Consider the following 22,216-nt stretch of genomic DNA (forward strand, 5'->3'; position numbering starts at 1 on the left):
CCATAAATGGCTCCAACAATACATAAGTACTTTTGAAAGAGCTACTTTTTACTCACACTTTGAATAATATTTACAACAGATACTTTTAATCTACGTGCATTACATTAAACAAATAATGGTACTTTTACTTAAGTATGTTCTTTCAGTACTGCCACAAAACATACCATAGGGATCATACATTATGTTGTACAACCAGTTACAAATAACAGTTTGGAAAATAATATTGGAAAACACAAAATGATATTACCTAGATGCACTTAAAAAAAAGAAACATGTTTTTGTTTAACATTTCATGCGTTTTATATTTATTAAATTTTTTTTAGACAGGCAATATGCAGCATGTTGGTGGTAAACACTTTATTAATTCACAGCATAAATATACATGTGCACTGTAGTATTCAAATGATAAAAGGGTGAGTTTGTGATTTTTAAAGTCACTTTACACCATCCATGGTGTGCGCACACTGCCTGTTAGCAGCCAGTGACATGTTTTCCCTCTAGTGCGATTTCTGAAGGAAAAAAACAAGAGAAAAAAAAAGTTATACAAGTTTGACTTAAAATGTGCATTCATAAAATAAGTAAATATGATTTACTGGAGAATATTAAATGAAAACACGATTTCAAAAAGTAACAAATCAAGCTTTAAAGTATTTAGGTCGAATTAACCTTTTTACCTTGCAAGCATGCTTTCCTTTCTTTTTTCTCAATTCTTCTTACAGAATTAGTCGCCTGCATAGATCCTTTTACTGCATTTTCTGCTAAAAGATGACAAAATGGGACATTAGATCATGCAGGCATACACACAAGTGTAAAGAATTTGGCAAGTATCTTGGAAACCATACCTTTTTGTAGACTCCATATCTGACTTTTATTCTGGTTCATTAAATCTTCCTCATTCTTTTCCCAAAGTCTCCATCCAAGGTCTTTAGAATTATCTTGAGATGGGCTGGCATGAAGGCAGAGGCAATCACACAGTCCAGTCTGTTGCCTCAATTCCACCTGAGCGGCAGCACAGCATTCTGGCAAAAGATTTCCCAATGCCATCTCTTTGGCGTCAAAGATACCCTCATTATAGATTTTGTCAAAGGTCTTAACTTCAACCTTATCTTCTCTTTTGCAGCCAAGACAATCTGAATGCTTTTTTTGATCTTTTCCTTTTGTGTCATATCGACATGATGGGCACAAAGGTAATTTACTTTCAAGTGTGACACAAGAAAGCCTTGGACTTATTTTGCCTTTGCACTTGCATTTATAAGATAAGCAGTCCTTCTGGTTTGAGATACCAGTTGCTGGTGTTTGGTTTCTGGTCTTTTTCACATTAACCAAAGATGATTCAAGATGAGTGGCAATGGACACATTTGGCTGCCATCTCTCCAGAATCTCAGACTGTTGCTGAACAGTGGATAACTTACTGTAGTAGTATACATTACCAAAATCAGCCAGCCAGCTTGATGAGGGACGGTAAGGGGAGCATGTCTCTAGTGACTTAATGGACCCCTTACGTTTAGTTGTAGCACAAGTTTGTAGCCTCTCCCCTACTTGAAAATGATCACCGGAAGTCTGATTCAACTCTGATATAACATTACTGGATTTAATCTGTGGGCTCAGAGCTTGATGAGAAGTTAAATATCCATTATCAACCATACACCCATTGGAAGGTACATACGGCATCAAAGATTCTACGGACCAGATAGAGGCCTCTAACTGATGGGAAACACCATGATATTTAGTTGATCCACATGCTTGCAGATTTTTCCTTAAAGGAATGCCATCAGTGGAAGGATCACCATCATTGGATTTTATTTGTGGGCTAACGGCTTTTTGAGGCATTGAAAACCCATTATCAACCAACTCATTGGAAGGCACATATGGCATCAAAGAATCTACAGACCAGATTGAAGCCTCTGACGGATGGGAAACACCATGATATTTGGTTGATCCACATGCTTGCAGATTCTTCCTTAAAGGAATGCCATCAAGAGAAGAATGACTGTCACTGGATTTAATTTGTGGGCTCACACCTTTTTGAGGCGTTGAAAACCCATTCTCAACCATCCACTCATTTGAAGGCACATATGGCATCAAAGAATCTACGGACCAGATCGAAGCCTCTAACTGATGCGGAGGAACACAATAGTTTGCTGATGGACCACTTTGTAGAATTTTCCCTACAGAAACACAGTATGGCTTTGATATAAAATTACTGGGTTCAGTCAGTGAGCTTAAGGTTTTCTGAGGGGTTAGAAGACCATTTTCTGCCAGCCACTCACTGGACGGCACATATGGTAACAGAGACTCTACTGACCAGATAGAAGCATCAAGCTGACAAGGCAGTTTATGGTTCTGCACATCAAATGGCAGTCGAAGAATCTTAAAATTATTATGAGAATTACCATCGTCCTTGCCCCTTGTCTGAAACTGTGTCTCTGAGTTTTTCTTTACTTTAACACATGGTGCATTGACCGATTTGCTTGGTTTAGAATTTTTTTTAAAGGTACAAGACGGTGTTCTCAAAACATTAAGTTCTGTACAAGATGTTAGATGATGCTTTCTGGAATATCTTAACATCCCAGCTTCAACCCTCTGTTTATCCTCCCTAAATGCTAATGATCGGTAAGAGCACACCACAACATCATCTGAAGATTGCACAGATTCCAAACTGCACTGCATAATGTCATTTTTGTTAGAACTTGCCATCTTGACGTTGTTTTTGTTCTGAATGCTCTCATGCTTAGATGTCATTACACCACATTTGATCTGCACCTGCTCTCTTTTGGGTACAGCAGTCAAATCTGTGGTCTCAGTAGCACTGGTGTTGCAATTTTGAGTCAGCACAGACATGCCTTCAGGGCAAGCTATTGATTTGTTCTCAGTGGACCTAGGTGTTATTGACACTGGACTATCACAGCCAGTACCACGACCCGACTCAGAACAAGTGTCAGATCTCATTGCAGGTCCATGTGAGCCTATGCTATGACAAAGAGGTTCAGTTTGCACCTCTGAGTTGACCATCACACGACCAAAGGGCACAGTGTTTTGGAAATTGGAGTGGCGAGTCCGGTGGACAGTAGCTGGAGCCACATGGGGAGTTATACGTCTGTAGTCCAACATTTGCAGTTGAGGAGTTATGAATCCAGGAACTTCAAAACATGATGGAAGTTGTAATGGCATCACACTAAACCCTTGGGGAAAAAAAGAAAGAAATTAGTTGTCACATGTTGGATTTAATAAACACAGTTGACCATAACTTTTTTTAATGGTACCATTACATTAGCTCATGGAATAACTGGATCCTGGGAGGGTGGGTAGTAATTGTGGCATGGCCCTGTAGAGTTTAGCTAAAGCCTTGGTAATAAAATGGCACTACAAGCAGGTTAATGTGTTTCAGGTTTGAGCTAATCCATGCAGAGTCTCTCTATGGCCAGATTTGTGAAAGATTACAAAAGAAATTTGTCCTCAAATAATAGTGCATAGTCATATGGGGGTGGGGAAATAAATATAAATGCTCATTATTAGAAAGGCTCTCTTTAAAACAAGAAATGCAAGGCAGATAATTTACAATATGTAAATACGCAATACAACCACAGAGTTCTTCCAAATCATTATTACACTGACAAACTTAATGCTTACAAATGAAAACAATGATTGTTAGTTCCCATTGCTAGATTTGTAGTGAACAATTCATCAGTGCATGTCATTAAGAAAAGATTTTTTCCCTTGTAATTTTTAATTGACATCTGAAAATGCACTTCCTGTTTTTTCCAGTTAAATTGGCAGATTACATGTCTTTTAGGCTTAACCACAACCCTCTAACTGTCAGTTTTGACAACAAACAGAAATGGTGAAGAGGAGGTGACTTAGGTTGTACTAACTTTTCCAATCTTTCTGAACGAAATGCCTACTTTACTGCATCCATTCAGTTCGCAGTAGAAAAAGCAAACCACGCAAACTGTTTTCTCATTCAATATTCTGTTTCCCTAAGTACGAAGTCACAATATGAAAAAATAAAGTGGTTGTAGCTTCCGGTTCATGTGGCCTTTAAAGCATTTAAAATTAGGTTACTCCTCAAAATAAATGAGGCAAACCATTGACACCTAAAGGCCAAAAATAGAATTGATCACTAAATATAGCCCATCATGTTATACATGTACTTGTGGAAATATTGTAGAAGAATTACAGAAAACCTATTTAATAAAATGACAAAAGAAAGAAAAAAAAATAAAATAAAAAATAAAAGCACAAGCCAAGCAAATACCTAAGCCATGAAATCCACTGTATGGCACACATAGAGATGATGTAGGGAACTGATAGGGTATGATCGGCTGAACAGTGGGAACATAAAAGTGCTGGTTTAGCTGAAGCTGCTCATCTGGGTGTAATATTCTGGAGGGCAGAGGACCAGTGCATAGAGGGGCCTGTGCATGCAGTGGTTCATTAAGAACGCCTGACATACCACCAATGGGCTCATGAGTAGATATAGCGGCCATACCTAGAGCAGAACATAACAAGTAAGGGTTTTAGTCATTTAATCAGAATTGTTGCAAAGCAATGAAAAAACGAACAAACACCTTTTTTTTCAGTTTTGTTTAGGAACGATTTTACTTGATCATTCTTACTATACAGTACTAAGTAGCCTAATTATTTCCACACTTTGCAAATTGTCTTGACCTGACCTAATGTTTAGTGTAAACAAATTAAATATTTATTTAATATTTTAGTATTTTAAAGGTTAGTGCTTACCTTGAATTTATCAACAAAATTCACAAACCAACAAAACCTCAAATAAAAACTAATTCACAGCATTCCTAAAGTATAAATCTGGAGTTTATTGTGAGCGCTAGGAAAACCATGTCCAACTAGACTAATTAATTGAATGGCATTCAATTAGTGTTAATCAGCGTAAAGGCAGCACCTGATCATACAGTCCCGCCCGATCATACGGTCCCAAGTTCCGTCGTTACAGGCATAGTTTGTTGACTTGCCGTTTCCCAAATCCGTCGCTCCAACGAACATTCGCAAACTGCGTCGCAAACTTGAGCACTCGCAACCACGAGTCTGGAGCTGTCCTTAGAAACATAGTTCCTGGTTGTGTTCTATTCCCAGTTATCCCCCCTATGCCCTATTCATTTAGAACATTCTAACATTCAAAGTTGGAATTATTAAAAATAAAAAAAGCATTAAGGTCATCTCCCTTAGGTGTAAGTTCAGTTTTAGCGATCTTGATGTTTACAATTGTGCTCCCTTGGCAGTGCACTTAGAAAACATTAATGTCATTTTGAACACAGCCTCAAGCGAATGCTATAGGTGACCTATTATTTATTTAAAATTTATGTTACGTCTCCAAAGCTTGTGAAAACAAAAAGCATACGTTAATTATTTTAATTTATAGTAGGTTATTTATTAAGTATCTGTACTGTATGTGACATGGGCCTGCTGGTTAGAACTTTCTGCTGTGGTTTACAAGTGTCAAATTGTAAAAGTGGACTTTTCTAAAAAAATAAAAAAACAATACCCTACTTAATAATAATAATATTAATAATAATCATCATTATTATTATTATTAAATTATGATTTTTTTAATTTCTAATACATAATAAAAATAATTATCATCATCATCCTCACCATGATCATCATTAGTATTATTAATATTATTATTAAATTATGATTATTTTTCATTTCCTAATATATAATAAAAAATCATTTTATAATAAATTGCCTCATTATTTATTTATTAATATGATTTATATACGATATTAGAATACGTGTTAGCTTTTGCAAGTCATCTGTTTTAGAATAGGATATGTCATATTCTCAATAATATTTGTAAATAAGACATAGGCTCTGTATGTGGCATTTACACATATTTCAGTTAATATGGAAAGCGAGTGCATGTTTTTAGCAAATCTAATATTGGATTAAATGTGTGTTTTTGTAAAACAATATAATTTGCACAAAGAAATGATGGGGTACTTCTCTAAAGAAGTAGTTCCTCCTCCCCGTTTAGAGCATTATTATGGGCGTTTTACGTAATAACTAACATAGTTCAAGCGATGGATCTGCGACAGAAAAACTATGCGTTTTGGGAAACACTCGTCACTACATAGTTCTTTCCCCAAATGATGCATCACACTATGATAGTTCAGCCGTGAGTTACGTCGTTGTTTGGGAAACGCAACCCTGAATAGCCTATGCTTACTTTCCAGATAGCATACAGTTCTGGGCCACATCTGGGCCAACTAAGGCACACACAGCATGCCAATATTATTGTGAGTTGTGGCCTGCCGTATGTGGGCCAGATGTGGCCCGTGTGTGACACACCGGGTGTAGTGCGAGTTGTTGCCTTTTTAGTGAGTTGTGTGTTTTTAGTTCCGGTTTAACTGTGAATGAATGGGAGACTTCTCTGAAAATATTAACATTGCACGTTCTGAGTTTGAAAATGATTCTTTAAGTTATCAAGAATAGGAATAAGCTATTGCTTATCAGCAACGCAGTAGGTAGTGCTGTCGCCTCACAGCAAGAAGGTCACTGGTTCGAGCCTCAGCTGGGTCAGTTGGCATTTCTGTGTGGAGTTTGCATGTTCTTCCTGCGTTCATGTGGGTTTCCTCCGCGTGCTCTGGTTTACCCCACAGTCCAAAGACATGCGGTACAGGTGAATTGGGTAGGCTAAATTGTCCGTAGTGAAGAGTGTGTATGGATGTTTCCCAGAGATGGGTTGCAGCTGAAAGGTCATCAGCTGCGTAAAACATTTGGTGGATAAGTTGGCGGTTCATTCCGCTGCGGCGACCCCAGATTAATAAAGGGGCTAAACCGAAAAAAAAATTAATGAATGAATGTATTCTTATCAAGTATATTTGCAAGCTTATCACTTAATAATTCAGTTTATTTCCTCAATAATGCATTTATTTTTACTTTAATGCTGCTATGAATATAAAATTATATTATCTGTTATATGTAAATGTTCCAGCATGAGTAAAAATCTTCGTTGTTATTTTTTTTTCATATTATCTGGTAAATCTATAAATGTCTATGAATGCAATGAGTTTCATCATTTATTATGTTTTGATCCATTAATGTTTTGTTCAGTTTCTCCATTTGAATGAATTAAGACCTACCACCACCTACTGGGTGGATTTAATTTGATATTAGTACTACCTTCTAATTAATAATTTTACAAATTAATTCATAATTTAATAATACTGAATTAAAATGCATTCTTGGTGTTATTTTTGCAATGCTACATTTGTATAATGATTTTGTTTTTGATTTTGTCTGATTTTGTCAACATTGTTGTTCTTTTTTATTTAATTTGAAAATTAAATAGACATAAATGTTTTATGTTCATGAATAAAATACATGAATAAAAAATGGCAGAGAACATAGCAGTAGAATGTGAATAACCAGCTTGATCTCACGAGAAAACGTAAGTATTTTACGTTTTGACAGTTTAGTGGCTTGAAGCTACCCAGGTAGCAAAGAATTCTGGCCCAGATTTGGCACAAATCTGGCACATCAGGCATTCATCCGGCACTGGCATACAGCATGTGGGCCAAACATGGCCCAGGTTTGGCAGAGGTGGCACCGTCTTGAAGGCGGCAGACAAGACATGGGCCAGATGTCAAATGTAGTATTTGGCCCAGATGTTCAAAACTGATCTGTGGCCCACATAAGTTTGGCCTTTCTGGAACCACATTTAAATACATAAAAATATTTTTTCGAGTAAAAAAATGTTTCAATACACAGTCATTCCATCTTCCGCTTGCATCTTCTAATGCCTTCATTTTAATCTAGGAAACAATCAAGATTGAATTATTTGAATTAATCTATTCTCTCTTGTATGTTGCAACTAAATTTACCCTACATTACATATTTTTTATTATTCAAATTATTATTTTGCTAATTATATTATTATTAACCAATGATGACATACCAGAATATACAGACGGGAGTGTTAAAATGTTAAGTCAATTGTTTTTGTGCTGCTTGTCTCATGCACAAACACCAGAAAAAATTCAAAAATCCAAATCTACCAATCAGGTTGCTTTGAGAAAAAGCGCGCCCGTAGCGCGCCTAATGCGCAATGCTTTATGGGTTTATCAATAGGATATTGCAGTCGTGACCATTGGTAGTGACTCTCGGTTTTCTGTTCAATTTTCAAATATATTTTCTTTCGGTGAACGGTGTGTAACGTCAGTCTGCTGATTTAGCTAGCTTGGTTAATTTTAACCACGATTAAAAAATAACGAAACAAAACTTCTAATTTGAAAAATACTCTTGGATCTATTAAAGAGGACGGCGGCGGCGGGCGGCCACTTGTACGCACTTCACCAACGGTCGTGGAACTAACGTTAACTGGAGCAAAGGCATTTTGGTAAGTAATAATTGGATTTCTAATATATTGTTTCAGATCAGTTATCAATTTCATCGTAGGAAATTGAAATGTCATCGGTGTGGTTGTCAGTGTATACCCATAAGCTCGATAAATATTCTTTAACGTTAGCTAAAGTTAATTTATCTCATGTTAAGTGGCACATCATGATAAATAAACTCCAAAATAATATGTAAATTAACAGAAGACGGCATCACACAATTTAAGGATATTTATTCGTTTTGTTTATCCTTATCGAACGTTACTGAGATTATCTCATTAAAAGATGGACCATTTTCGTGCTGTGATGTTAACCCATAGCCCTTGCAAAGTTGCTGTTTACGTAATAAAGCGAGAGATGAAGGGCATTTCAAGCAAAGATAGAATGATCACTTGGAATGATTCAAAATGTATTCTAAAATCACACCCCTCTCCAGCACGCACGCACGCATGCATGCATGCATTGGAAAGAGATCTTTCATGTATTATATTTGTATTATGAACAAAAACAAAGCCTAAATTATGAGGAAATATGCTTAATTAAAGCTAAGATATATCAAATTTGAGTATGCTGTATACATTATGTGCTTACGTGGATAAAAAAGCACTCTACTTTTATGTGCATGTGAATAATTAGGCAATTTTAGATAAGTTTGTTTCATGCCTGAACTATTAACGTTAAGTAAAAAGAGTGAACAGGTTAGAGAAATAGATTTAAAGGGATAGTTCACACAAAATTAGTGTACAATTACTCTCCTCAAATGGTTCCAAATCTTTATGATTTTGTTATTTTTTCTATTAAACACCAAATAAAATGTTTTGAAAAAAGCAGAAAACATGTATTTGACTTTCATAGTAGGAAAAACTAATAGCAACAAATACAAGAGTTAATGTTTCTAATAATGTTTTTTAAAAAATGTGCTTGTCAGTAACATAAAAAAAAAAAAAAAAAACAGAATAACAGTTTGACTTAGGGCTGCACGATTAATTGTATTATTTTCATGAGAACTAAATTTGTGGCCACCAATCAATAATTAAATATCATCGCGATTTTACATTATAAACACCAAGAAGTGTTTATAGAAGAAGGCGGAGAAAATGCGCTGTTTAGTTCCACCTCAAGATATTTAAATAAAACTAACACCGAACTGCTCAGCACGCTCAAGAAGTTCAACTAAATGCAAAACTTGGTTGCACCCGCGGGATGCACAATGAACCAACACAACATTTTTTTTAATTCAATATTTGTGAAGTAACCAACCGCAGATTAGGCATGGGCCGGTATAAGATTCTGGCGTTATGATAACCTTGAATAAAAATTTTACTGTATCACATTATTGTGATTACTGCTCTAAAATATAATCTCTTTAAATGTCTGGGTAAAAAACAAAACTAACCCCTTTGAACACAATATATCTTGAGAAACATTTATACAATTTTGGAGCAGTAAACAGGTCAGGCTAAATAATTAAAATAAATCATTGACTTCTGCCGTCTTCATTAGTTTCAAAAACAATTCATACCTTAGGAATGGTATTGCAGAAAATTTTGGCAGTTTTAAAACCTTTAGTTTTCCAAACCACTGTATAACTTAAAAACAGTTATCGTCCCATGCCTACTGCAGATACTTTGTCATGTTGATCGCGACACTCTGCTTTCTAACTTACTAGTTTATTACAATAATTGCACTTAGCTTTGCCATCGTTCTTCACCACATGTAGCCACTCTTTTGAGCACAATTTGCAGTCCATCTCTAAACAAAAGTTTAGATTATTATTGAAGGTGTTCTCCAGCGGCGAAGTTCCTGGCAGAGTAGCGAGTGAAAAAAATGTGCATGCAGAAATTGGACAAGAAATTGAAATCTAATCCCCACCCTTTTTTTGTTTTAATGTAATTGTTTTTTAAAATCCAATATCCACATTAACTGTTGATTAAAAAAAGCTAATTTTAAACATTTACATATCTGTTTCAGCGGCTGTGAGACGAAACCGCCTGACATCTGAAGCCTCAGAAAAAGACATTGACTCAACCATCAAAAGATGGCTATATCTGGCCCCGGATAGGGATGGTGGCAGGAAAGAGAGACAGAAGCGAAAAGAGAGTCAGGAGAAAACTGGTTAAAGAACTTGCTTATATGGGATTTGCAACTAAAAAGAGTGCAAAATGCTGTGTGTTCTGATGTTAAAGATTTACAGTATGCTGATTTCTCTTATGTTTTCCTAAATGTGAAATAATAAATATTGTTCAGAACAGTCATTGTTGTGATTTGATCTGGGAAGGGTTTAGTTTGGCTGCAGGTTTAGTTTATGTGGATTAGGCTTAGGTGTGGCTCACTTTTGGGCACTCTGGTTAAAGACTGGTCTTAACATGGTTTAATTATGGCTCAGTTTTGGTTCCAAATATTATCTTGATCTGGTCCGGTTGAGGGCCAGTTATGGCCCACTAGGCAAAATTTCTCTGGCCCAGCTCTGGCCCACACAATCAGCCTTTTGCTTGGCCCACATGCCGCAGTGAATTACGGTACATGACTGGACCAAGTCTGGCTTCCAGACAATGACCATTCATGTGCCATAACTGGCCCAGTTCAGGCCCAGTTATGGGTTATAAACTTGGCTAAGACCTGGCCCAGATATGGTCCGTGTTTGGCCCTTGCCCGGAAGCCAGACTTGGTCCAGTCATGTACCGTAATTCACTGCGGCATGTGGGCCAAGTAAAAGCTGATTGTGTGGGCCAGAGCTGGGCCAGACATATTTTGCTATGTGGGTACGGTCACACCGGGCTTTGTGTGTGCGAAATTCTGTCGTGTGGCGCTGCGAAAAGGGGCGGGATTAAACAAGATGATTAGACATTAATAAAGTGAGCGATTGCTCCATGTTTTTAATTTCTGTCTAGAGAGGTCCTGTTTTGATGCTCGATTCATCTCACGCAGTCAAGTGATGCGATTTCGCAGGTTAGAGTTCACCAAGCTTGAACTTTGCACCGCAGCAACCTGCGAAACTCGACGCATGACCCCGCGTTACCGGTCTGACGCATTCGCGTGCGTATGAATGGAAGTCTATGGAAGGAAAAGTCAAGTGTGACCGCACCTTTATTCGTACGAATTCGTACGAGTTCAGTCGTAGGAAATGGTACGATTTTAAAAAGGAGGCGTGGCACCTAACCCCGCTCCTAAACCCAACCGTCATTGGAGGATGAGCAAATCGTACTAAATTGTACTAATTAGATCGTACGAATTCGTACGAATAGACCTTTTTCACAGCGAAATTGAATACCGGAAGCACCCTCTGAAACAATGCCCAGCTGAAGCTACGGTCACACCGGGCTTTGTGTGTGCGAAATTCTGTTGTGTGGCGCTGCGAAAAGGGGCGGGATTAAACAAGATGATTAGACATTAATAAAGTGAGCGATTGCTCCATGTTTTTAATTTCTGTCTAGAGAGGTCCTGTTTTGATGCTCGATTCATCTCACGCAGTCAAGTGATGCGATTTCGCAGGTTAGAGTTCACCAAGCTTGAACTTTGCACCGCAGCAACCTGCGAAACTCGACGCATGACCCCGCGTTACCGGTCTGACGCATTCGCATGCGTATGAATGGAAGTCTATGGAAGGAAAAGTCAAGTGTGACCGCACCTTTATTCCGGTTTCGCTGACAGTCGCAGAAACATGACAGCCTCAGGACATCGGATGACATTTTCACTGTCAACTTTGCCTTAATTTGGACAAGAACAGGTTGTTCGCTTGGTTAATGAACTGATGTAACCTAAATAAATCAGCATTTAAAAGGAATTTGTGCAGAAAATGTGTCTTACACGAAGCGTTTGCAACGTTAGGTTACAGTAAGGTGCGCAGCCAACAGCATAAGATCTGCTAACTCAAGCCATTCATTAGCAAAAATAACTATTTAACATCCAGCAGGATTAGTTTTATGTTAGTAGTTGTCCGTAAGCTGTGCTAACCCCCTCCTTCCTTTGTATTCAGGGTCAGATACAGGCGAGTTGCTATCGGTCAATGCGAAAGAGGAGCCCCATAATGACAGGTTGCTTAATGCTCGGAAGGTTTACTCAAGTCTGGAAACATAATTTAGCTCCAACTCGCCGGAAAAAATAAAGATGATTGTTGTTGTGTTCAGTGTTTGAATACGATTCTATTAAAGCACTTCAGTTTTACACTAATTACTAAATTTTAAAGCAAATATCTTCAAAAAAGTTCGTCTGTAGCGTATAGGGTGTGTTTCTGAATCTTCAAGTTAAAGTTAGTTCATGTTCCAGTTCATTTTGTTCATCTGCTTTTTATTAAGTTTTTATTATTTATTTAAAGAACAGCAAATAACATTTTACAACACAAAACATAAACATGCCAGGGGGTAATTATAAATAAAATACAAATATACAAAATGAATAATTAAAAAAATGCATTATAGAGTTCACAATTTTTTAAAGTGTGTAGGCTTCCTTGTTCAAAGAGTCTCTGATGCTAGTAATATACAAGCATTGTTCAGTGATCAATACCTTAAAATTTGGTTGCTTATTAGTAAATTAGACAGTAAAGCCAAAAAGTACATTTTCCCACAATGATAAAAGAGGTTTTGAACACTGAAAATTGTTAATAATTGTTTGCAGCTCTTCTTTTTGACTATGTACAATGCCAAAATAAGTGTAAAACCGTCTCCTCGTATTCTCCTCGTATTCATTACAAAAATACAATTTACATCAATTCCACTTTTAATTTTTGTAAATAATGTTTTGCTGGATAAAATCTGTGGAGAAGTTTATAGGATATTTCTTTAATTTTTTAAATTTTGTTTCTAACCTGATATTTCTGTGGTAACAGCCACACTTTTTTTTCAGCAAATCAAGTCACCCTTTAATAAAGACATCCAATAAAATTGTATATAAGGAACAGTAGAGATTTCTTTTTGGAAAAGAGTTGGAAAAGCTCTATTATTACTCTTGTTGTTTACTGTAAAACAAGTTTTGCCAACATAAGATTTAGTAAAATCAAAAGACGGTGGTCTTGATTAATACCACTAAATAACATATGGGTCTCTGAAGGAATTGAACCAATAACGACTACAATAACACTGTGATGAGAAAGGAATTCATTGTAAGAAAAGTATATCATCTTTAATATAAAACTGACTGACCAAATTAATTTTGTTGTAAAAAAGTGTTGTATTAGTTGTCTATTAACTTAAGGCAAGTTTGGTTCAATATATGTTATTTTATGTCAAAAGTAGATTAAATTTGTTTTTTTACCTTGGATCGCATGTTTAAGTTATAATTTCAGAGTGAAAAATGTCAAAGAGAACCATTGAATACAATGGCATAATGATTCTGCTTGTTCACAAGAGGTGCTGGATTTAGTTTTCCTCTAGTGATACATAAGTTTTTAAGACTAATGCTTGACACTTGAATTTTAAAGGGATAGTTCACCCAAAAATAATGGCATCTTTTATCCTTCACTTGTTTCAAAATATTTTTTTGTTTTGTTGAACATAAACTCAGGCGGTGCAGTGGTACAGTGGATAGCGCTGTTGCCTCCCAGCAAAAAGGTTGCTGGTTCGAGCCTCGGCTGGGTCAGTTGGCATTTCTGTGTGAAGTTTGCATGTTTTTCCCGTGTTGGCTTGGGTTTTTTCCGGGTGCTCTGGTTTCCCCCACAAGACATGCGGTATAGGTGAATTGGGTAAGCTAAATTGTCTGTAGTGTATGTGTGTAAATGAGAGTGTATGTGTTTTTTCCCAGTGATGGGTTGCAGCTGGAAGGGTATCTGCTGCGTAAAACATGCTGGATAAGTTGGCGGTTCATTCCGCTGTGGTGGCCCCAGATTAATAAAGGGACAAAGTTGAAAAGAAAATTAATGAACACAAACCCTATGTTTATCAATAGCTATAGGTTTCTAACATTCTTCAAAATATCTGATTTAGTGTTTAACAGATTCAAACTGCTTTGAAACAAGTAGAGGATGAGTAAATGGTGGCAGAATAGGAAACTATATCTTTAAATGTTTTATTCTGAGATGTGTATTCATATTTGTCTTGTCTTTTGTCATATTGTCTTTCTACCTCAGATTGTGATGGACCTGGAATGTGACACCAGTTACTCTTAAGTCAAGAACCAAATGAAGCACACTTTTCCAGAGTACAGATTATAGAGGTATCTGCAGCTGAACTAACTGGAAGCAGGGAACCATACTAATAAAGTTCCTTTAGGTAAAAGCACCTGCTTTAATTAGATAGGAAGTATGTTATTTGATGTAGAGTTCTATTGTTTTATTCTTATTCTAATTTTATTTTATGCATATACTGAATGGAGGTCATTCAAATTTCACAACAACTGATTTGCAGATTGAATATAAAATGTAATCAAATTTTAAAACATTATTTATTTTGTTTATTCTTTACATCTATAAATGGGCAAGTATTTAATCAATGAAAATTATTTTAAACAACTTGACTAAACCAAATGACTCTGTTAGACCCTAATATTTAAAATAGCAAAAACAGTTTTTCTTCAGCTTGTTCTTAAACACTCCTCTACTTCAGTGAAATATTGGACCAGATGTTCCATAAAGGGGATGGGAAAACCTTGTCCTCTGAAGTGGACGTCAACGTAGACCCTGCATCATTTGTGTGGTATGTTTGCATCATACATGCATCCTCACATACACACACACACACACACACACACACACACACACACACATATACACATACACACATCCTCACATTCTCAAATACCATCACAAACAAATTTTCACACACATGCATCCCCATATTCACACACACACAAACACACACTGATGCCCTGACAAATTTACTCAGACATACACTCTCACACACACCATAACAAGAAAATATTCACACACTTACATTCAAACACATGCATCCTCACACTTGCATACACACACACTTATACACGCTTCCTCACATTCTCACACGCCCTCACACACAAATCCTTACAGTCACAAAAACGCACTCTCTCCCAGCCCACAAACAAATCCTCACACTCACATCCACGCACTCTCACAGGCATTTCCACATATACACATTGCACAAAAAATTCTTTAAACTAACACACTCTCGTAAATGCATTCTCACATTCATACACTCACAAACACACATTAATACAACAATCTGTTTCAGTCTGTCTCACACACAACATCCTCTCTCACAGGTTTTTCGAGCAAACCTCCACCACAAGCTTGTCCTGTTACTCTGCTTTTATTTCAAACATTTTAGAGCATGATATAGTCCATGTTTTATCACTAAGGATTTTTTTCCATTCAGCAGGTTCCTTGTAAAGATGAACCCAGAGAAGAATCGAAAGTGGAGAAGACCAAATCAAGAAAGACCACATCAAGATCTGCGGTCTGTTCAAAGGTACTTTCACTAGTTACCAAGATTTCAGACTATGAATCGATTGAGAAAACTTGTGTCAGAGAAAAATTGTCAGATCTTCCTACATTGCCTAGCAGAAATTCTTGCCAGTGTCTTAAAGTGGAAGTGATGCAGTCAATCAAGTTTACATTTTTTCGTTAATTGCTTGCCGCTTTAATGAAAATATATTAAACTCGATTATTGTAACAATTTTGATGAAAAGGGCATGATTTACTAGAGCTTCTAGCGCAAGGGCGCCGCCATCTTGGAATATTGTAGTGTCTGACGTCACAGGGTTGGTTCCGTTCCCTCAGGTGAATAGATACAGTGGACGTAATATAGGCCCAATTCCAATTCTATTTTTGTACCCCTACCCCTTCCCCTTGGCCCTTAAAAACGAGTGTTAAGAGGAAGGGCTTCAAAATTTACCCCTAAGAATTGGGACAGCACTACAGCACCTGCACACATCATCATATGTCATTGCGATCTCATGTTTCATATGAGATCAGACAATCGCGACTGCTGTAGTTATTCCAGTTGCATTATTTTTTTGTATTTATCTTCAGGAAATCACTGAAGGCATATATTATTTTATCATAGTGATCTAATGTGGCAATATGATTGTACCTGTACTGCTCATTTAATACCGTGTCCATTTTCATCAATGTAAACACACCAAAAACATCATTAACATTATAGCAGACACTGTAAAAAGCCCATTCCCAGCCACTAGACTTCTCTGACAGGGTATTCGAGTGTCATCGAGTGTCAGATTATTGTGGGACTGCTATACAGGAGTTATGATTATGGATTATAGATCACGAAAATTAGTGCTTTTTTTTTTTACTTTTTTTTTTAAGCATGATGATAAAACATGAACGCGGTTATGAATATATTAAAATGTGCTTGTTTGTTGTAAACATTCATATTAATGACAAAAAATACTGATTTGTAGATCTCCTTACTTCTGTATGCAGCTGTGGCTGGTGTATTCTGGGAAATTTTCTCACCCCTTGGTTTCGAGTGTGGTCCTGAAAAATCTTCGTTCAGAATCAGAATCAGAATCAGAATCAGAATCGGTTTTATTGCCAAGTGTGCTTCACACACACAAGGAATTTGTTTTGGCTACAGAAGCTTGGGGTTCAAAGGGGTATCTACACCTTGCCCTTAGCCCTACGCCTTCAAGCTAAAGAGAATTGGGACACCCCTACCTCTTGGCGGGAACTCGCAAAACAAGGGGTAGGGGGAAGGGGAAGGGCTAAGGGGTAGAATTGGGACGGCATCAGTCAATGAACTGCGCCAGAGCCACACTGACTATGTGAACACAATGACCAATCACAAGCGTTTAAGAACAATGCTTAAAAAGCAAACAGGATAATATTTACATTAGTATATTTGCTATAAATGCTGTTCTGTGCATGTACTTGAGTTTAGTTTAATACATTCCAAAAGAGCGTTTTCTTTTAAGCAGGTAAAATGAATGGTACAATTCATATCAGTTCATCTGACTGCTTGTATGCGATTTCTGTGCTTGTTCTGTCTACTCATACTTGTTTATCTTGTTTCTGTAATTATAATTTGTTTATTTGACCCTTGCCTCGCTTCTGACCTTGTTTTTGGATTGCCCTCTACATATCTTTTTAATTATTGGTTCTGGTTATATGGTTATAAAATATTTGTTAATTTAATTAATATGCATTTAAAAAAAAAAAAAGAAATTCTGTGTTTATTCTGTATTTATTTATCTAATTTCTATATACATTTGTGTTTGTAATTTTTTCTTATTCTGTATATATCCACTTACCTAATTTTAACTTTTATATATATTTATTTGCATTTAATTTGTGATAATTCTGTATGCATCTATTTATCTAATTTATATATTTATTTGTATTGCATTAATCAATCTGTTTTTTTTTTGCATGCATCTATTTATATAATTTATATAAATTATATATTTGTATTTAGCAATTTATATGCTTCCTTTAAAGCCTTTTTTTAAACAAAGCTATTTAAATTAAGCATTCCTTTTAATGTGATTTATATAGCTACCAATTGTAGATGTGAGCCACATCTAACCCAAAAGTCAGCCACAACTGAACCAGATCTGGCCCAGATCTGAGGAATTGTATGGGTCGCATCTGGGCCAGATTTGAGAGTGCATGGGCCACATCTGGCCCAGATATGGACCATGCTTTTTCTGAGATGTGGCCCAGATCTGGGTCAGGTGTGGCTGACTTTTGGATTCATATGTCAGCCACAATCAGGTTGAGTCATCGCCATCATTCTGCGCGGTATGTGGGCTAGAAGAAAGTGGGGGATGTGGGCCATATCTGGGCCAGATGTAATTTGCTACCTTTCTTAGCTCCCCCGGCTGTGTGACCCGAAAAGCGACCAAGCTCTGCTGTTATGGAATAAAATACTGTCATAAATATTTCCTGCGTAAATAAAATTCACGCATCTGTAATTATAAAATCGTAAAGGAAAACGGTACGTACTCGTAATTTTACGAGGGTACAATACCAAAATCTGCGATTACAACAGACACAGATACATTTTCTTTGTCTGTTTGTATATGACTGATAAATTTATGATGGGTGTGCTTTACAAACACAAAATCCTGATTACAAGTACGAATCAAACAGCGTCACTGTCAAAATTACGTCACCTCTCTCACAGGCATTAATAAACAAGCGAGAGTCATCGATCACAACGGTGCGCCTGCTGGGCACTCAAGCTCACCACACACTGCCTCAGGTAAGATGTTTTTTTTTTTTTTTTTAACAACAAATAAAGAATTATACAGTACTATACACAAAATAAATGCCAGAGTGTAAATATATATACATTTAGTAATTGAAAATCTTAGTCTCTTGAAGGAAATGAATAAGAAACTTTCCCATAATAATAAAAAGTTGTACTAGAAAGGTAATTTTTTTTGCTTGTATTGAAATAATAAATGCAAATATCAAATTTTTGTAACTTGAATACAATATTTGTTTTCCTTCTAAAAAAAATTTCCACATCCACCAAGAAAATCCTTGTGTATATACAATCACTAAACATGTGGACAATAGATTCCTTTTCCATGCAACAAAAATCACAGGAATAATCAATATCCAAATTAAATCTCTCTAAAACCTCTTTAGCTGGATATATACTATGTAAAACTTTTAATGTAACTTCTTTTACTTTGTTATTTATACAATATGTTTCATAAGAACGCCAAGTTTTTTCCAATCTATATTTATAAATACATTGGTCCTTTTTTAATTATTATATATAACTATCACCTCTTAAAATATTTCTAATATATTTATTAGTATAGCTTTGTTTAATAATATCAATATCTCCTAAAAAAAGTTTTCTTTAACATATTTTCCTTCTAAAGATTTATTTCCATATGCTCTTATAAAATGAAGAAGCTGTTGAGATATGGCATCAAATACAATCGCATACTCTTTTGGAGTAACTGGAAAACCAAATTTATCTAAAAATGTACTGTAAGACAATACATTTCCATTTAAATTTAAAATACATTTCCATTTAAAATAAGTTGTCTAACTAATATAATATCATTTTCATACCCTTTTTGGAAGAAGAGAGATTTGTTTTTATATTGAATACATCTATTATTCCAAATATTATACTTGTTTGGGGAAAAACTGTGCTTAAATACCAGCATCCAGGACAATAAAGTTTGTGAAATTTAGCTAATTTCACTGGAAGTTTGTCAATTTTAAAATCACAACTCAACAGAAATTCTACACCTCCCATCATGTCAAATATGTGTTTTGGAAAAGTATACCACATACTGTCCTTTTCTTTCATGAATTTAATTAACCAATTAATTTTAAATGTATAGTTTAAAGTTTCAAAACTTAACACAGATAACCCACCACTGCATTTTTGTTTACACATATTTTCCTTTTTTAAATAGTGATGTCTATTTCTCCATAAAAATTAAATAGTATTTTGTCTAATTCTTTATATACATTTGATGGCATCTCTAGAGCTAAAGACACATAGACAGACCTTGATATCCCTTCTGCTTTGGGCAGTAAAACCCTACCATTCAGGGATAAATCTCTTTGAAGCCAGATATTAAATCTAGTCTTAGTGTTATTCATTATGGGTTGAAAATTAAGCTTATTGCATTCATTTTCTTCTTTATGATTGAAAACCCCTAAATATGTAACTGTATGTTTAATAGGGATACTATGTAATTCTGTCAAATTGCATGCTTTAATTGGAAATAACACAGATTTAATAATATTCATTTTAAGACCTGATACTACGAAAAATTCTTTTACACAGTTAACTGCTTTTAATATTTCTGAATTATTTTTAAGAAAAATAGTAGTATCATCTGCTAGTGGGGACAATTTAAATTCTTTTTCAGGTAAGATGTTTGTTATTCCCTCTTTTGAGAAATGTCCGTCATGAGCTGTAATAAAGGTTGAGACTAAATGAGGTCCATTTTCGCTGTGCTTCTTGGACATTTTACAGAATCAAAATTAAGAACGGGCTGAAGTGATCATAATGAAAGTTAACATTACAGGCAGCGAGCGCAGAGTTTCTCAGTGAATCACTTAACGGTGTTTAACTATAACATGACAACTGTTGATTAAGTAACCTTTTTTAAAACCAGATTAATAGACCATTGATCCATTATGTAATGAAGATATCAGCAAAAGGCAATTAAAATATTTGAGGGTTTGTGCTTATCAGAGGTGTGTAACGTTAAACATTTTTATGAGACTATGAATCAAAATAAATATTAAAAATGTGACTCTGGACCACAAAAGCAGACATGAGGGGCAATCATCTGAAACAGACCTGTATGTCATCTAAAAGCTGAATAATTAAGCTCCTCATTGAGGTATGGAAAGGAGATATGTTCAGATATATGTATGTTTTATATTGGTGATTGCTTAATTATCACATTATATTTAGCTTATTCTGGTTTATTTAAAGTTAATTAATTGATAAGAGTAAAACTTTTCTTTGTTTTGTCTACCTATACTGGATAAATTTGTCTAATTTAGTTTGTGTTCTCTGGTGATCTTATAAGGTGTTTGTGAGTTACTTAAACAGTTAAAAAAAAATTTTTAATCAACAGATGTGATGTTATAGTTAAACACCGTTAAGTGATTTACTGAGAAACTCTGCGCTCGCTGCCTGTAACGTTAACTTTCATTATGGTCACTATATCTTCGGCCCGTTCTTAATTTTGATTCTGTAAAATGTCCAAGAAACACAGCAAAAATGCACCTCATTAAGTCTCAACCTTTATATCAGCTCATGACGGACATTTCTCCAAAGAGGGAATAAAAAAAATCTGACCTGAGACGGTGTGTGGGGCCTTGAGTGCCCAGCAGGCGCGCCGTTGATATCGATGACTCTCGCTTGTTTATTAATGCCTGTGAGAGAGGTGATGTAATTTTGACGGTGAAGTGTCGCTGTTTGATTCGTACTCCTAATCAGGATTTCGTGTCCGTGGTGAAACTGTATTTTGTGTTTGTAAAGTACACCCATCATAAATTTATCAGTCATATACAAACAAAGAAAATGTCGTATCTGTTCTTATCACAGATTTTGGAACTGTACCCTCGTAAAATTACAAGTATGCTGTTTTACAAGTATGCTGGACTACTGTAATGCTCTGTTTGCTGGCTGCCCAGCATCCTCTATTAACAAACTTCAATTAGTACAAAATGCAGCCGCCAGAGTTCTTACCAGGTCCAGAAAATTTGATCACATCACCCCAATTTTATCCTCCTTACACTGGCTGCCTGTTAAGTTTCGTATTGAATTTAAAATATTGCTTCTTACATATAAAGCTTTAAATAATCTAGCTCCTGTTTATCTAACCAATCTTCTGTCTCGCTACAATCCAACTCGCTCTTTAAGGTCTCAAAACTTAGGGCTTCTGGTAGTCCCTAGAATAGCAAAGTCGAGTAAAGGAGGTCGAGCCTTCTCATTTATGGCTCCTAAACTCTGGAATAGCCTTCCTGATAACGTCCGAGGCTCAGACACACTCTCCCAATTCAAAACTAGATTAAAGACCTATCTGTTCAGTAAAGCATACACTTAGTGCACCACTTAGGGGGCTCCCACACAGGTTATGCATCTTGTTGATATACACTGTGAACATCAGCTACGCTAATTATTTTCTTTATTCTCCATTTCCACCCGGGGATACTCTTGCATGGTTCGGGATCTGTAGAGCTGCGCATCGTTGGATTTGCCCTTCAATATTTGGACTCTCAGTAGTGATTATTAAACCACACTGAACTGAGCTCAACTGAGCTGAACTTAAACACTACAAACTGAACTACACTGTTCCTATTTACTGTGACCTTTATGTGAAGCTGCTTTGACACAATCTACATTGTATAAGCGCTATACAAATAAAGGTGAATTGAATTGAATATCATCCAGCATGCTTGTCGAACTACATTACCCACAATACAA

At 36.0% G+C, this 22,216-nt stretch overlaps 1 protein-coding gene and 1 long non-coding RNA gene across 2 annotated transcripts; one reads left to right on the forward strand and one right to left on the reverse strand.

The window, feature by feature from the left end:
* Positions 1–350: 350 nt before the first annotated feature.
* buc2l (bucky ball 2-like) lies at positions 351–2,115 on the reverse strand. Its single transcript, XM_056470048.1, has 3 exons — positions 843–2,115; positions 675–758; positions 351–509 (listed from the first exon to the last, which is right to left on the reverse strand). The coding sequence occupies exons 1-3, from the start codon at positions 2,080–2,082 to the stop codon at positions 472–474; spliced, it is 1,362 nt and encodes a 453-aa protein (XP_056326023.1). The 5' UTR covers positions 2,083–2,115; the 3' UTR covers positions 351–471.
* A 12,796-nt stretch (positions 2,116–14,911) lies between these two features.
* Positions 14,912–18,496, forward strand: LOC130238144 (uncharacterized). The gene is made up of 3 exons (XR_008838603.1): positions 14,912–14,995; positions 15,650–15,742; positions 18,419–18,496. It is a non-coding gene; the product is annotated as an uncharacterized LOC130238144 (long non-coding RNA).
* The last annotated feature ends 3,720 nt before the right edge of the window (positions 18,497–22,216 follow it).

Source organism: Danio aesculapii, chromosome 12 (genome assembly GCF_903798145.1).
Source record: "Danio aesculapii chromosome 12, fDanAes4.1, whole genome shotgun sequence".
Classification (NCBI taxonomy): domain Eukaryota; kingdom Metazoa; phylum Chordata; class Actinopteri; order Cypriniformes; family Danionidae; genus Danio; species Danio aesculapii.

Coding starts and splice junctions, on each gene's coding strand:
- buc2l (XM_056470048.1), bottom strand. CDS start 2,082: ATGCCATATGTGCCTTCAAATGAGTGGATGGTTGAGAATGGGTTTTCA. Junction 759..842: donor GATATGGAGTCTACAAAAAG/GTATGGTTTCCA, acceptor GTCATCTTTTAG/CAGAAAATGCAGTAAAAGGA. Junction 510..674: donor AAGGAAAGCATGCTTGCAAG/GTAAAAAGGTTA, acceptor TTTTTCCTTCAG/AAATCGCACTAGAGGGAAAA.